Consider the following 13138-nt stretch of genomic DNA (forward strand, 5'->3'; position numbering starts at 1 on the left):
TTTCGCAATTATTTCGTATACAAATTTTTTACCATGCCTACTGAATTACTTTGCCAAATAATGCACGAGGTACGATCATTTTCTCATCGTTGACATTCTCTGGGTGTTTAGTTCCTACATTTGCAACATCATTCTGTTCATTTCCAGAAACGTTATTTCCGCGTTTTTAAAATGTCAAAACAATTTCTTCGTCAAGTGTCTACGCACAAGTCACATACTACACCAGTTCCAGAAAGTCTGGTTGATCTTCAAATAACAGCACCAAATGGCAGGGAAGGCATAAATTTTGAATATTTTTATGATTTTTTACGTCTTTAAATATAAAAATATAAAATACAAAACAAATACAATCAATTTCAAACAATTTTATTAACAAATTTAGTCTTATAATTGTATGTTTTTATTCAAGAATCCATTTCCCAATTTCCTTGTGACACCATTTGATAGAATCTCGATTCGTAATCGTCCATTAAAACTTGCGGATCATCAAATTCAACAACATTTCCATCCGAAATGACCATAACCCGATCTGATTTCATTACGGAGTGTAATCGATGAGCGATAGTTAATGTGGTGCAATTAGAAAATTTCGTTTTTATTGTATCTTGAATAAGATTGGCAGTTTTAATATCGATGTTAGCGGTTGCTTCGTCTAATACTAATATTTTATTTTTTCTTAACAAGGCACGTGCTAAACATATTAATTGTTTTTCGCCGGCACTAAAATTAGAACCACCTTCGTTTATTATACAATCCAATTGACCGGGAAGGCTTTCGATCGTTGATTTTACGTTAACCACGTTTAATGCTTGCCAAATATCAAAATCGCTGTATAAAACGTCCGGATCTAGGTTGCTTTTTAACGTTCCCGAAAATAGAACCGGATTTTGAGGAATAACCGAAATTGAAGATCTAACAAAGTTTAATTCAACCACATTAATATCAATGTCATCGATGTATATTGAGCCTGATTCGATTGAGTATAATCTTAATAAAGTTGAAATAATCGAAGATTTTCCAGCACCTGTTCTTCCTATAATTCCTATTTTTTCACCCGGTTTTATAGAAAAATTAACTCCTTTTAAAATTAAATCGTTCGTTTTTGGGTATCTTAAACAAACATTTTTATATTCAATCTTTCCGCTTGAAGGCCAATCCGTTTTTGGTGCGATTCCTTGAGTATTTTCGATTGGCACTTTTGTATATTCAAGGACACGTTCGACCGAGGTCATTTGGTTTTCTAATTCGGCCCATTGACGAATTCCCCATTGTAATAAACCGGTTAAACCTAAAGCTTGTGTTATTGCCAATCCAACGTTTTCAGCGGCCGTCGACGATGCAAAAATAATAAAACTTAACGTTATTGCTGTTAAATATAATGCGCATAACATGTCTAAAAAGAAACCGAACGCTCGATTTGTTGTCATATACATATAATAGGTTGAATAATGCAGATTTTGATGCTGATCGAATTGTAATGTTAGGATATTTTCAGCTTTGTTAGCTCTGATTGTTGTTAATCCTTCCAAAGATGCATTTAAATGACCAACAACAGGACTTCGAGCTAAAAAATAAATAAATATTTTATAACAATTGTAGTTGATTGGTAAATATTAAAGTGGGAATATTTACTCATGCTATCTAATCTCTTTAAACTTCGACTTGTTGGTAAATAATAATGACGGACAATAAATAAAATTATTCCAAAAGCAAGTGAAAGAATTGCGAAAACTAAGTTGACTTTTAAGATGAGTACTAATGATCCAATAAGTACAAAAAGAATCTAAAAAAAAATTTAATTTAATTTATTTTTAAGTTATGTTTCAAAACTTACTCGAAGACACTCAAAGAAAATGTAAGGTATCATTTCATCAATGGTAGCAAAGTCTTTTGAAAACCGATTTAAAATATTCCCCGAAAGATTTGTATCAAAAAAGGACATTGTAGCTTTGACGATATTTGAAAATGTCGCTTTGTGTAGTTTTAGCGAAGCTCTACTTGTCAAAGAGAAGTATAAAAATGCTTTTCCAGTGAGAATTATGGCTGTTACGGCTAAAATGATCGAATACAACATTGGAATTCGAGATTTTTTTAAGGTGACGTCTTCATATTCGCTTAAAATCGTTGCGTTTGAATAATACGTTTCGTTTTTTATGAATTCGGAAAGTCGGTTGTAATCTTTTTCAACGCCTATCCTAAAAAATTTCTATAAATTGATTTTATAATATACATACGACTATTACTAGAACTACCACTAGACTAGTCTTTTGAAAGTGTTTGACGTTTAATATGCCATGTTGAACCTGCCTGATCTGGTTCCTAGAACACCTAAACTTGCAACACATCTAGATAAAATTTACTATGGAAACGGAAGTTGCATAACACTTATCTTTTCTGGATGTATTGGTCATGAAGAAGACAGAATTGGCAGTGTATCGGAAGAAGACATACACAAATAGGTATCTATGGGCTGCGTTCCATAACCATGAAAATTTAACGAAGGAAGATGTATTTCAAAAGAATGGCTACATTATGAGAGATATTACGAAGGGAAGATACGGTAAGTAATCACTTCTTGCGCAAGCTAAATGGGGATGAATGGGAGAGATGGTATTGCGAGGTAATCAGAAACGATGAGCATAATGAGGGGAAAGTTGTAGAGGTAGATACGAAAGGAAAGGAAGGAGTGTATGCAGAAGGGGTTGGTTGAAGACGAAAGCCGCATGCCGAAAGGCAGGTCAAAATTGCAACGTGGCATCGGAAACATCAAACACTTTTTCTTCTAGTTCTAGATCTACTGTTAGTTCTAGAGTTAGTTTTAGTTTAAATGGTTTTATAATTTTTTAGATCTTACCAATGAGTTATAAAATAATCAAAATAACTCCCACCAGCTTGCGAAATAGCGCAAATTATTAAAAGCGAGAACATTCCTTTAAAACCACCCGCATAACTTAAGTATGTTTTGTAAACTTCGTTTTTGACTTTTCCAATTTCTTTCTTTTCTCCATATAATTTAGGTGATTGCAAATTTTTTTCTGATTTTAATAAATAATCTGTTTCTGTAGCATCCTCGTTTTCAAGGTCATCATTTTCTTCAATTTTATCAATTTTATGTTGGTTCGAAGTTATTTCATCAATGTCAATTCCTAAATCAACATTTCTTTTAACAAGTTCCTCGTAATTTCCTCTATCTTGAATTTTTCCGTCCATCATAACAATAACTTCGCCAACTTGTTGTAAGAATTGTATTTGGTGGGTACAAAATATAACTAATTTTCCTTTTAGGAAGTCTTTGAAGCTTTTAAAAATTTGATTTCCAACGGAAGAATCAACGGGTGCTAAAGGGTTATCTAATAGATAAATATCAGCTTTCTTATAAAGAGCTCTCGCTAAGTTAATTCTTGCTTGTTGACCTTTGCTTAAATTTAACCCTCTATCATTAACCAAGGTGTTATCACCTTTAGAAAAGTTTTCGAAATCAAGTTTTAAGCAACAAATTTTAATCACTTTTTGGTATCTTTTTTCATCCATTATGGAACCAAATAAAATATTTTGCCGAATCGTTCCAGGAAATAACCACGGTTCTTGAGAAGCATAAGAAACCGCGCCGTTTACAGTAACATAACCATCATTTAGAACGATATCGTCAAGAAGTAATCTTAACAAGCACGATTTTCCACTTCCAACGGGTCCAGTTAAACCATATAAACCAACATGAAGATTTAACGTGATATTTTCCAAAACAGTTTTTGATTTAATCACGGACGCCGAAGCATTTTTCAAAATGATTTTAGGCGGCCCAGAATTTTCTGACGTATCTTTCACTTCCGGTGTTAACATGAAGGCGGAAATTCGTTTAATCGATGAGTATAAATCCGCTATTTGAGAAATTCCAACTGGAATGGCTACGGTTAAAACGGATCTTAATGAACCATAACAAGAAAGAATTACGAAAGCTTTTTCTGCTGTTATTCGATTCCCGAGGAGATAATAAGAAATTAAACAGACGAAAATTGAGCATCTTGTGCTTAAATCTCCTATCGTTAACATTGTTGCTTTTAAATAAAAGATTATTTTTAGTTTTGATATTTCACCTCTAAAAAATTTTTTTTTAAATTAAACTTAAAAATTATTTTATTAATTTACCTTCTTATAGCAAAAACACGCTTTGAAAAAAATATTTCCCAACAATAAGTCTTAATAATCCTTATGGTCGATAAAACTTCTTGGATCAATCGAATTCTTTCATCAGATTTAGCAGCTGTTTTCAATCGATTTTTTGTAGTTTGTTTTCCGACCCAAACTAAAAATCATCTCATTATGTAACAAAGTCAAAATTATTTTTTTCTATGAAATCCTTACATTGAAATGGAATTAACAACAATAAAAATCCAACACCAAGAATTGCAGAAATTCCAATTTGTTGATACATAACGTAAGTCATTAAAGCGACTTGAATCACTCCAACCCAAATATCGTGAGAGAGTATAATTGAAAAATCAAATAAATTAACATCTTTACTAATTAACGTGACGATTTTGCCATTTGTCACTTCGATAAGTGAAGAAGTACTGAGTTTTAATGATTTTCTATAAATTAATGAGCATAAACCGGTTCGAATTTTTTGTGCCATCTGAGTTAAATAAAGCATGTAACCATGATTGTAAATCGTTTGTAAAATTGTTATTCCGATTAAAAGAGTTGCGTAAATGTAAGCTTGCGATTTTGTTAGATTCGATTTTGTGTCGAAATATGCAACCAAACGACCAATTACTAAAGGCCTTGTAATCCTGGAAGGAAAATACTTAACTTATGCAACTTTATTTGAATTTTGTTTTATAAAGAAATGTTCTTACATAAAAGTTGTTCTTATAACACCTTGGATTAATCCACATGTCATATATTCAACGCCAAATACTCCAAATAAAACTCTTAAAAGTGATGGCTTTGGGTTTTTTAATTCTTTTTTCCATTGATTTTCAAATTTTGACCCTAATTTTTCTGATTCATATCCTTTTAAAAGTTCGTAAATATCATCTTCTTCTAATTCTTTTTTTATTCCTTTTTTAAATATTGGATAAGTAAATCTAAAAAATTAAAAACGGTGATGACAAACCGAATTGTTATTTTTTTCTAAAGTATTAGCAGGATTAAAGTGAATAGGTAATAAAAAGTTTTATTTTATTGGAAATACTCTTTAAATAGATAATAATTTTTAATACAATAGGTTTTAAAAACATATAAAGCATTCTTTATGTTTTTTAGATTTATATTAATTTATTGTACTTACAGGAATAAAAGCATAGAAATTACGCCGGCTTTTTCTCTTGGGTTTGTTTCTCTTTTGGCGGTACATCCCTGGTACATTTCGATTTGGTGTTAAATCCAAAAAACGCCGAGCACATAGTCGAGCGAGAAGGGGACAAATAACAACTGTACATGCTATCCCAATCAAATTATCTTATCGTAACCTATCAATTATTGATAACGATAGCACAGTATAGATTTTAGATTATATCCCAGACAATATCATAGGTTCAAAATTGTTATACTCTTTTTAGTACACAATTAATTACCGGTTATCTTAAAGTATGGTTTTAGCTTTTATGTATTATTCTCTAACAATAATTAAGTTGCCAAATTAAAAAGTTATTGACAATTCTTTAAAATTTTATCTTCATATAAAATTGTTTCATTCTATTTCTTGAGTTTTAACTGTAAAACCCACCAAGTGCTTAGATGCCATTAACTAATTACATTATTAAACAATTACAGATAAAAGAAACTAATTGCGGGCACTTTTTTGGATCTCTTTTCATATTAAGTTATTAACCCACTTTGTATCATTCTTTGTTATTGTGGAATCTTATAATTCAACTTAGTGCGATCACTTTTAAAGCAGTCGATCAATTCTGATTAGAGTACTGTAGCGTGCTTATAGATGGGATGCTTTCTTTCTCTCTTTATTAACATGATGAATGTATGCGTCAAAACTATGCCAAGCGACAATGTTGAATTGAATCTGCTGGAATATTATGCAATAGCAAAATGACCTGCTTATAGAAGACGAAGTGTAATTTTTGTAACCAAAGCTGAATGGGTTCCGTGCTTTTATCTATCAACAGATTTTCATCATGATCACTAAGAATTGTTGAACGTTATTTTTAGAATCAATTATACTTTCTCAATTCTTTCCAGCTGTTCGGAGTTTGACTTAGGCTAATAGACTAAAAATTTGATCAACGCATCCTAAATATTGAACAATCAGAGGAACTAATGCTGGACTACAGCAAACAGAGGCAAATTGTAAAGTCAGCGAAGACCCAGTCCGATTTGTAATGCTACGGAGAGAGAGAGAGAGCTTTGCTTAGGCATTTTTACTGCTATACTAGTTTGATAACTTAACGATAATGATAACCCATTTGAGCTGCATTTTATGCAAAACTTCTGACAAGGCACCTGAAGATGGAAATGTCTCCGAAACCAGTTATGTTAGGGTGCACCATAAGTTACCGTTTTATTTTCAAATTTTAAAGAAACCAAATATAAAACTGAAACCCTATAAAAAGAAAGTAATCTTCTTTCTGTTTTCTTTCTGTCTTCCATTTGGCATGAATATGTCATAACAAGAATAGAAGACAAAAGATTAGCTTTCTTTTTTAATCTTTCTGGCTTCTATGTGACATAGACTTGATGGAATTTCATTCAGTTTTTATCATTATTTTTTTATGCATCCGAAAGCATTTTTTTCTGTTTAACCTTTATTTTAACTACATTCTTTGCTTTTTTTCATCAAGGATCAAAATTCTTATTTATAGAAAAGATCGGAAGAAAGAAGAACATAATTTTGATTTTTGTTTCTTAATAAGCTAGGAAAGATTTTCACCCCTTTGCTTTCACCTGGCTTCCATTAAAAGCAGCTAAAATAGTAAACAAAACAAAGACTTAATACCTCACACTTGGGTTTAAATATTTATAATAACATCAGAAATAAGACAAGGAAATCCACGTAAATGTTAGGCATAGCTCAATTAACCATTTTAAAGAACGTAATATATAATGTAAGCATAAAAAATATGATATTATGGAATAAATAAAGAAGTATTTCTCAACAATTATCTAATATTAGTACATTTTTAAATTCCTTTAATTTTTAATACAATCTGTTAGAGATTTTAGAAACCCCCTAATATAAGCTGTTAACAACAGTCGTTCACGAGCATTCGCCGGAGCAAGACGCTTTGTAAAGCGTCGCGACGTCGCCTCTGGATCACGTGGCTTCGAGCTTTTATAAATAGAAACTGTTAAGTGTCGGATTAAAGCTGTCGAAGTGAATTCACTGTGGTGTCATTCCGAAATAGGCGTAGACTCTATAAATCTAATAAAAAACCTCAACACTTCCTATTTTATTTAAATTTTACTCTTCAACTTGAAAAAAATCAAAAATAAAATGATGCGAAGGGAAAATGTAAACTTGCATTTACATTAGTGTCTCGGGATTCGAAATAAGCCAAGTAAGTATATTTTTTTAGTCTTTTACTCAGCTTCAGTTGTGTTTTCGGATTAGATGGTGCCAGTCCGAGATGTTAACTCCGCGCGTTCAAGTAGATCGGATAAATTTAGCTTTGTAGAGAAGTTTAAAGTATGTGACAAATAGATTTAAATTTTAAATTGATAAATACATAAAAAAATAAAGACAAAAATTAATTTTGATTTTTAAAATAATATTTTTAAATTTGGTTTATTTAAAAATGTATATAAAGGTCATTACATGTAAACATATTGTTCTAGAAATAAATTTAGGTCGAGGATTAATTTAGAAAGATCTTTTTTATATAAAGTTTTTATTAAAAAAAAAGATTTATCAACATGTGTTAAACCTCTTGAAATTTAATCTGCAAAGTGTCCTTCTGCAATTTACGAATATGATGAAGGATACCAAACATAAGCTTTTAAGAGAGTTAATTACCCCAAAAGATTGAAGCTAAATGATCATATTTTAAGATAACCTGTAATTACTAAAATTATTAAAGAAAATTAGAATGTTCTTTGAGGTTAGTACCCTTTATAAAACATTCTGGTCTTTCAAATTTCACGCTACCAAGATCAAAATCACCACCCAAGAATAATATACCGTGTAAAATTTATCGGTTTGTTAGTTTTCGGGTTAATTGTTTGAACAGTGGTCTTATTCAAAGTAAAGATCTTTTGATGTTCTTCAAAAAGAAACTCGATGGCACATTTAGATTTCGGAATTCCGCGGCTAAATCAACGTTTTCAAGTTGAATAAGTGAATTAAGGTTTACGATTTAAACGATAAACGACCTGAATATAAATTGAAATAAATTATCTTAAAATAGATTTGTTAAAAGGTTTTACAAACTATTAATGTTTTTGTTTTTAGTCTAAATGCCGTCTAAAATAATGGAAATTGATCACATTTCGTACATATTCGGTAGTTTTGCTCGACGTCGTCAAAGTCAGAATGTCTCATCGACCAAAAGGAAATCAATAGAAACTCCTAAAGTTAATCACGATCGATCAAAATCGGCACCGCATAATGTAACTAAATCGGAAACTTCTTGTAATCGTACAAAAAGTTTTTGTAATATTTCATCGTCTCAATTAAACTGTCCGTTATGTCATCAAGAATTTTATGAACCAAGAATTCTTCCTTGTTTGCACACATTTTGTATAACGTGTTTAAAACAATTAGAAGAACAAGCTTTCAATCAAATTAAAGGTAAGAATTTATTTATTCTTTTTCACTTCCGTTCTTTTTTTTAAGAAACCGTAAAAATTTTATCCTTCTTATGAGATTAGGGGTGAATAAAAACCCATATAACCGCAGTTGGTCGGCACGATTATCCAATTATTCCATTACGAAAACTATTTACTGGCTTTGTGCATTATTACCTCCAATAAAAACATTTCTGACATTTTCTTTTCCATCTTTCTTTCTATTTTTTTTTAGATGATAGAAGAAGCACAGTCACTATCGATTCAAATAATAAAGAACGACGCACCACATCATCCAACGAAAGAACACACCAATCTACAACGATACAATGTCCCCATTGCGGATCCGACCACCAATTACCATCATCTGGCGGCGTTAAATCGTTCCCACTCAATTATTTAATTCAGAATCGTCTCGTTTTAGCTGCCTTAAACTCGCAAAATACCAAATTATTATGTGATCTATGCACAGGAGATAATATTGTATGTTAATGACAAAAAATAATAAAAGAACATAAAATTTTTGTTAAAATTAGGGCTTTTATTTTAGGCTTCATGTAGGTGTTCTCAATGTGCGTTGAGTTTATGTAAAAATTGTGCCGAAAATCATTTAAAACATAAAACCAATTTAAATCACGAAGTTTTAAGATTAGAAGATGCGAGAAAAAAAGGTATAACTACTGTGAGAAGACAAGTTATGTGTCCGAATCATAAAGATATTGAGTTATCTATTTTTTGTTCAACTTGTTGCCAGGTAATTGTCAGGAGTTTTCCACATATCTTTTTCACATTAAGTATTTATTTTTTCAATACCCTTTTACAAGTCTTCGTTTACATTGAAACCACTAATAATACCAAACATTCACTTCCTCAAATCGTTATTGCTTCCCGAGTATCCGTTTCCGCTTTGCAAAAATAAACTTTACACATTTCGAGATGAGCCACATGGCCAACAAAATGGGTTTAAAGTGTTAAACTACAAAGACATAAATTATAATCTAAACTATTTTAAGGTTACTTGTCGAGAATGTTTTACGATGAATCATAAAGGACATATAAACGAATCGATTACAAGAGCGGCAAAGATATACGCTTCAAACATAAAAATGGCGTTGGGAAAAACTAGAACTATAGCTGAAAGATCCTCGGGAACTTCGTTTAAATTACAGGCGACATCGCAAAGAATCGAAAATCATTGTAACCAAGTTCAGGGGGATATCGATAAGTTTATTGAGGCTTATATTAACGCGATCGAACAACATCGGAGAAAGCTTCATCAAGAAGTTCAGATTGCGAAGATTGAGAAAGTTCATAAAGTTGACGTTCAATTAAATGATTTGCAAAGGCAGTTACATTTGGCGAAAGAAATTTTAGCGTTTGCTGATGATTTATTTAGAGAAAGTAACGAAGTTGAATTTTTAACTTTAGTTAAACCGATTTTGAGAAGATTAGAAGTTTGTAATCAAATTCACATTCCTGAGTTACCCATTTCAGAAAGTTTACAATTTTTACCAGAAGAAGCTTCGCAAGAATCATGGAATTCTTGTCCTTTATACGGAGTTGTTACAACGCAAATTGTTTCACCATCTCATTGTTCACTTCTTCCAGAAGGTAAATAATTAATATTGTTAATTTCCCTCCCACATGTCTTCAATAAATTACCCTGCTTTCAAAATACATAATAAACAAAGTTGACACGTTGTTGTGGTTTTAATTTCCGTTTAGCATTTCACTTTCTGTCTTGCTTTTAAATTTTCCGTGAAGGGCATCGAAACTGAAGCGGAACAGAAGTGGTACAGAAGCGGAAACGCACGTGTTTTCTCGTTTTGTTGTGACGTGTGATCCTCTCTGCCAATAAATTCCAAACCGAGTTCCCCTTTTTTATTGCCTTCGTTCCCCTATTTCAAAACCCATTGCTTCTTACTTCGTTAACGAGACCCGTCTAAAGTAAATGGAAGACGAAAATTTACGACTCTTTTTTATGTTATAGGTCTACAAAACCTTCGAGTTGGAAAAAAAGCCGAAATTTTACTGGAGCTTTATGATAAAACCAATACAGCGCTTCAACGCGGTGGCGAAGTTGTTTATGGAGAGGTGAAATATAAGGAACCCGGTTCAACGAAAACTATTAATATGCAAATTGAAGATAAGAAAAATGGAACTTATAAATTAAGTTTTATTCCTGATGTTCCAGGGAAATATTTTTTATCTGTAACAGTTAAAGGACAGCCAATAAAAGTAATTATTACCAATAGTTTTGAAAATTAATTTGTGGTTTTTTCTTTTAGGACAACCCAACAATAATAATTGTTAGGCCATTTAGGCCTCATTATGGCACATATCATTGTTGTAGTTTTTGCTCTAGCGGTGGATTAAAGGATGCTATGTGTGGGTGTGGTGGTAAAATGCCTGGTGGTTATAAAGGATGTGGTCATGGTCATGAAGGGCACCCAGGAAGGCGACATTGGTCTTGTTGTGGAAGCACTTTAGAACATTCAGAATGTCAAAAGAGGAGTTCCACGCATTATCAATTTACGTTATAAGTGATTTATTGTATTTATTTTTAAAAAGAAATGTATTTTAATTAATAAACTTAAAGAAAACGTTTTTGCTTTGATTATTTTTTATTATTCATCATCGTCGTTGTCAGGCATTCGTCTATAAGTAGCCCTAAAATTAAATTTGTTATGGTAATTAATATTATGTAAGATTATAATGGAAATATTACTTATTTTTTTCGTCCACCCTAAAATTAAAAATAAATAAATCGATTAGTTTATAAAATAAAATAACTTACTGAATAGTGTTGTCTACTTCATCAGATTTCAAATTTAAGGGAACATCATTTAATCTAAAATTAATTAAAATCGTACAAAGTAATTATTTTAAATAAAATGATATTAATTTACTTAGAATTGTCTGCTTCATCAGATTTTAAATTTAAGGGAATACCATTAAGTCCACTTCTTAATCTAAAATTGAATTTTAAAGTCGTACAAATTAATTACTTTTTTGAAATAAAATTTTAATTTACCTCGCTTTACCGTTATTTTTACGCTTCGCATTTCTTAATCTCATTACTGATTTGCTTATGGGGAGTCTACGAACAAAAATTAATGTGTATCATTTTATGTTTACATGTAAAAAAGAACTTACGGAATAGAAGGCAAAGATCCTGGATCGCTAAAAGTCGTTTTGGGTTAGAATAAATTAAAGTTTATGTGTAGCACAATAAATATTAATAATGGAGGTGATGTTTCAAAAGTAATCTGCTAAACGAATATGCTAAATCATGTACATAAATGATTAAATAATTAAAAAATTGAAAATTAGTGTAGAGTCGCTTGAATTCGTCGTCTTAGTAACCGAGGTTGGTTGCGGCCGAGACGCTACAATCGAGATCGTCAAAGAAGAAAACAAGATTAACCTACATCAAGCATTTTGGATAATCGACGAAGGATGTTCATCTTTACAAGGTTCAGTTGATCCAAAAGCTACAACATAAAGTCAAGAATACTGGCACGATTGTAATAAGGTGTAAATCCAATCATTATTACAATATGAACGGAACTTTAGCGGAGTTTATGAGAGAGCCAATAATAGATAATGTAACGAGAAACGTTACTATAACTTCATTATCCTTTGCATACGAAGAACACCACCGTCAAGCCAAACAATTTAGCTGAATACTTTTGATACAAGTTGTATAAAAGAAACTAACTAAAGGAGATTGCAAAAATAAATCTATAAGTAAAGTTAAAAACTTACGCATAAGAAGTTAAACCTAACTAAAAATAAAAGAAAATTAAATAACTAAATTTGATAAGACTTACATTGACGGAGATATGTTACCACTAAAAGAAAGATGGCGTTAAAAAATAATTATAAAAAAAAGTGTAATAAAGTTACTTGAGAAAATCTGTTGGTGAAGGCATATCATCTCCTCTAAGAATTATAAAAAATGATAAATAACTTTGGGACATTCATATTTATAACTTACTCTGAATTTAAAACATAAAATTCTCTAAAAAGAAAAAAGTAAGAAAATATAGTTTTAAAACTGATTTTGTGAAGTTTTATACAAACCCATTTATAAAATAAGTTGTTCGACCTCTTAAAAGAAACCAATTTTTAATGAAATTTTAATAAAAAATTTTAAAGATAAACTTACGGTGCATCATAAACAGCTAAGCTAATAACAAATAAATAATTATTTTTTAAATCTAACATAAAGACATAATCTTACACAGTTGAAATAATTCCAAAAATTATACCAACTTCCAGAAACTTCATTATAAAGTTTTTTTAAACTATACAAAATGGAATTTTCTAAAATGTAATCAATAAATAACACCCACCGCTCATTATTGTCTGTTATCTGTTATTAAAATACAATAAT

General features: G+C 30.9%; 3 protein-coding genes across 9 annotated transcripts; 1 reads left to right on the forward strand and 2 right to left on the reverse strand.

The window, feature by feature from the left end:
- Positions 1 to 350: 350 nt before the first annotated feature.
- LOC139430083 (probable multidrug resistance-associated protein lethal(2)03659) lies at positions 351 to 9048 on the reverse strand. Of its 4 annotated transcripts, none has more exons than XM_071196709.1 (9): positions 8917 to 9048; positions 5291 to 5358; positions 4857 to 5087; positions 4363 to 4790; positions 4147 to 4303; positions 2855 to 4096; positions 1835 to 2195; positions 1633 to 1783; positions 351 to 1564 (listed from the first exon to the last, which is right to left on the reverse strand). In XM_071196709.1, exons 1-9 carry the CDS (start codon positions 8950 to 8952, stop codon positions 405 to 407), a joined length of 3834 nt encoding a protein of 1277 aa, XP_071052810.1. In that variant the 5' UTR covers positions 8953 to 9048; the 3' UTR covers positions 351 to 404. The 4 variants fall into 4 exon arrangements, with proteins under 4 accessions (XP_071052810.1, XP_071052813.1, XP_071052812.1 ...); XM_071196712.1 differs by having other exon boundaries at positions 5291 to 5471; positions 8917 to 9032; XM_071196711.1 differs by having other exon boundaries at positions 5291 to 5553; positions 8917 to 9032.
- LOC111427783 (E3 ubiquitin-protein ligase TRIM45-like) lies at positions 7205 to 11346 on the forward strand. Of its 4 annotated transcripts, XM_071196715.1 has the most exons (8): positions 7205 to 7514; positions 7568 to 7642; positions 8405 to 8743; positions 8975 to 9222; positions 9290 to 9493; positions 9753 to 10350; positions 10730 to 10977; positions 11028 to 11346. In XM_071196715.1, exons 3-8 carry the CDS (start codon positions 8410 to 8412, stop codon positions 11280 to 11282), a joined length of 1887 nt encoding a protein of 628 aa, XP_071052816.1. In that variant the 5' UTR covers positions 7205 to 7514; positions 7568 to 7642; positions 8405 to 8409; the 3' UTR covers positions 11283 to 11346. The 4 variants fall into 4 exon arrangements, with proteins under 4 accessions (XP_071052816.1, XP_071052815.1, XP_071052814.1 ...); XM_071196714.1 differs by having other exon boundaries at positions 7205 to 7642; XM_071196713.1 differs by lacking the exon at positions 7568 to 7642.
- Positions 11346 to 13111, reverse strand: LOC111427994 (uncharacterized). Its single transcript, XM_071196717.1, has 12 exons — positions 12986 to 13111; positions 12911 to 12931; positions 12826 to 12852; positions 12740 to 12763; positions 12649 to 12684; positions 12573 to 12593; positions 11896 to 11922; positions 11774 to 11839; positions 11649 to 11711; positions 11537 to 11590; positions 11468 to 11485; positions 11346 to 11409 (listed from the first exon to the last, which is right to left on the reverse strand). Exons 1-12 carry the CDS (start codon positions 13030 to 13032, stop codon positions 11367 to 11369), a joined length of 447 nt encoding a protein of 148 aa, XP_071052818.1. The 5' UTR covers positions 13033 to 13111; the 3' UTR covers positions 11346 to 11366.
- Positions 13112 to 13138: the final 27 nt, after the last annotated feature.

Source organism: Onthophagus taurus, chromosome 6 (genome assembly GCF_036711975.1).
Source record: "Onthophagus taurus isolate NC chromosome 6, IU_Otau_3.0, whole genome shotgun sequence".
In the NCBI taxonomy this organism is placed as follows: domain Eukaryota; kingdom Metazoa; phylum Arthropoda; class Insecta; order Coleoptera; family Scarabaeidae; genus Onthophagus; species Onthophagus taurus.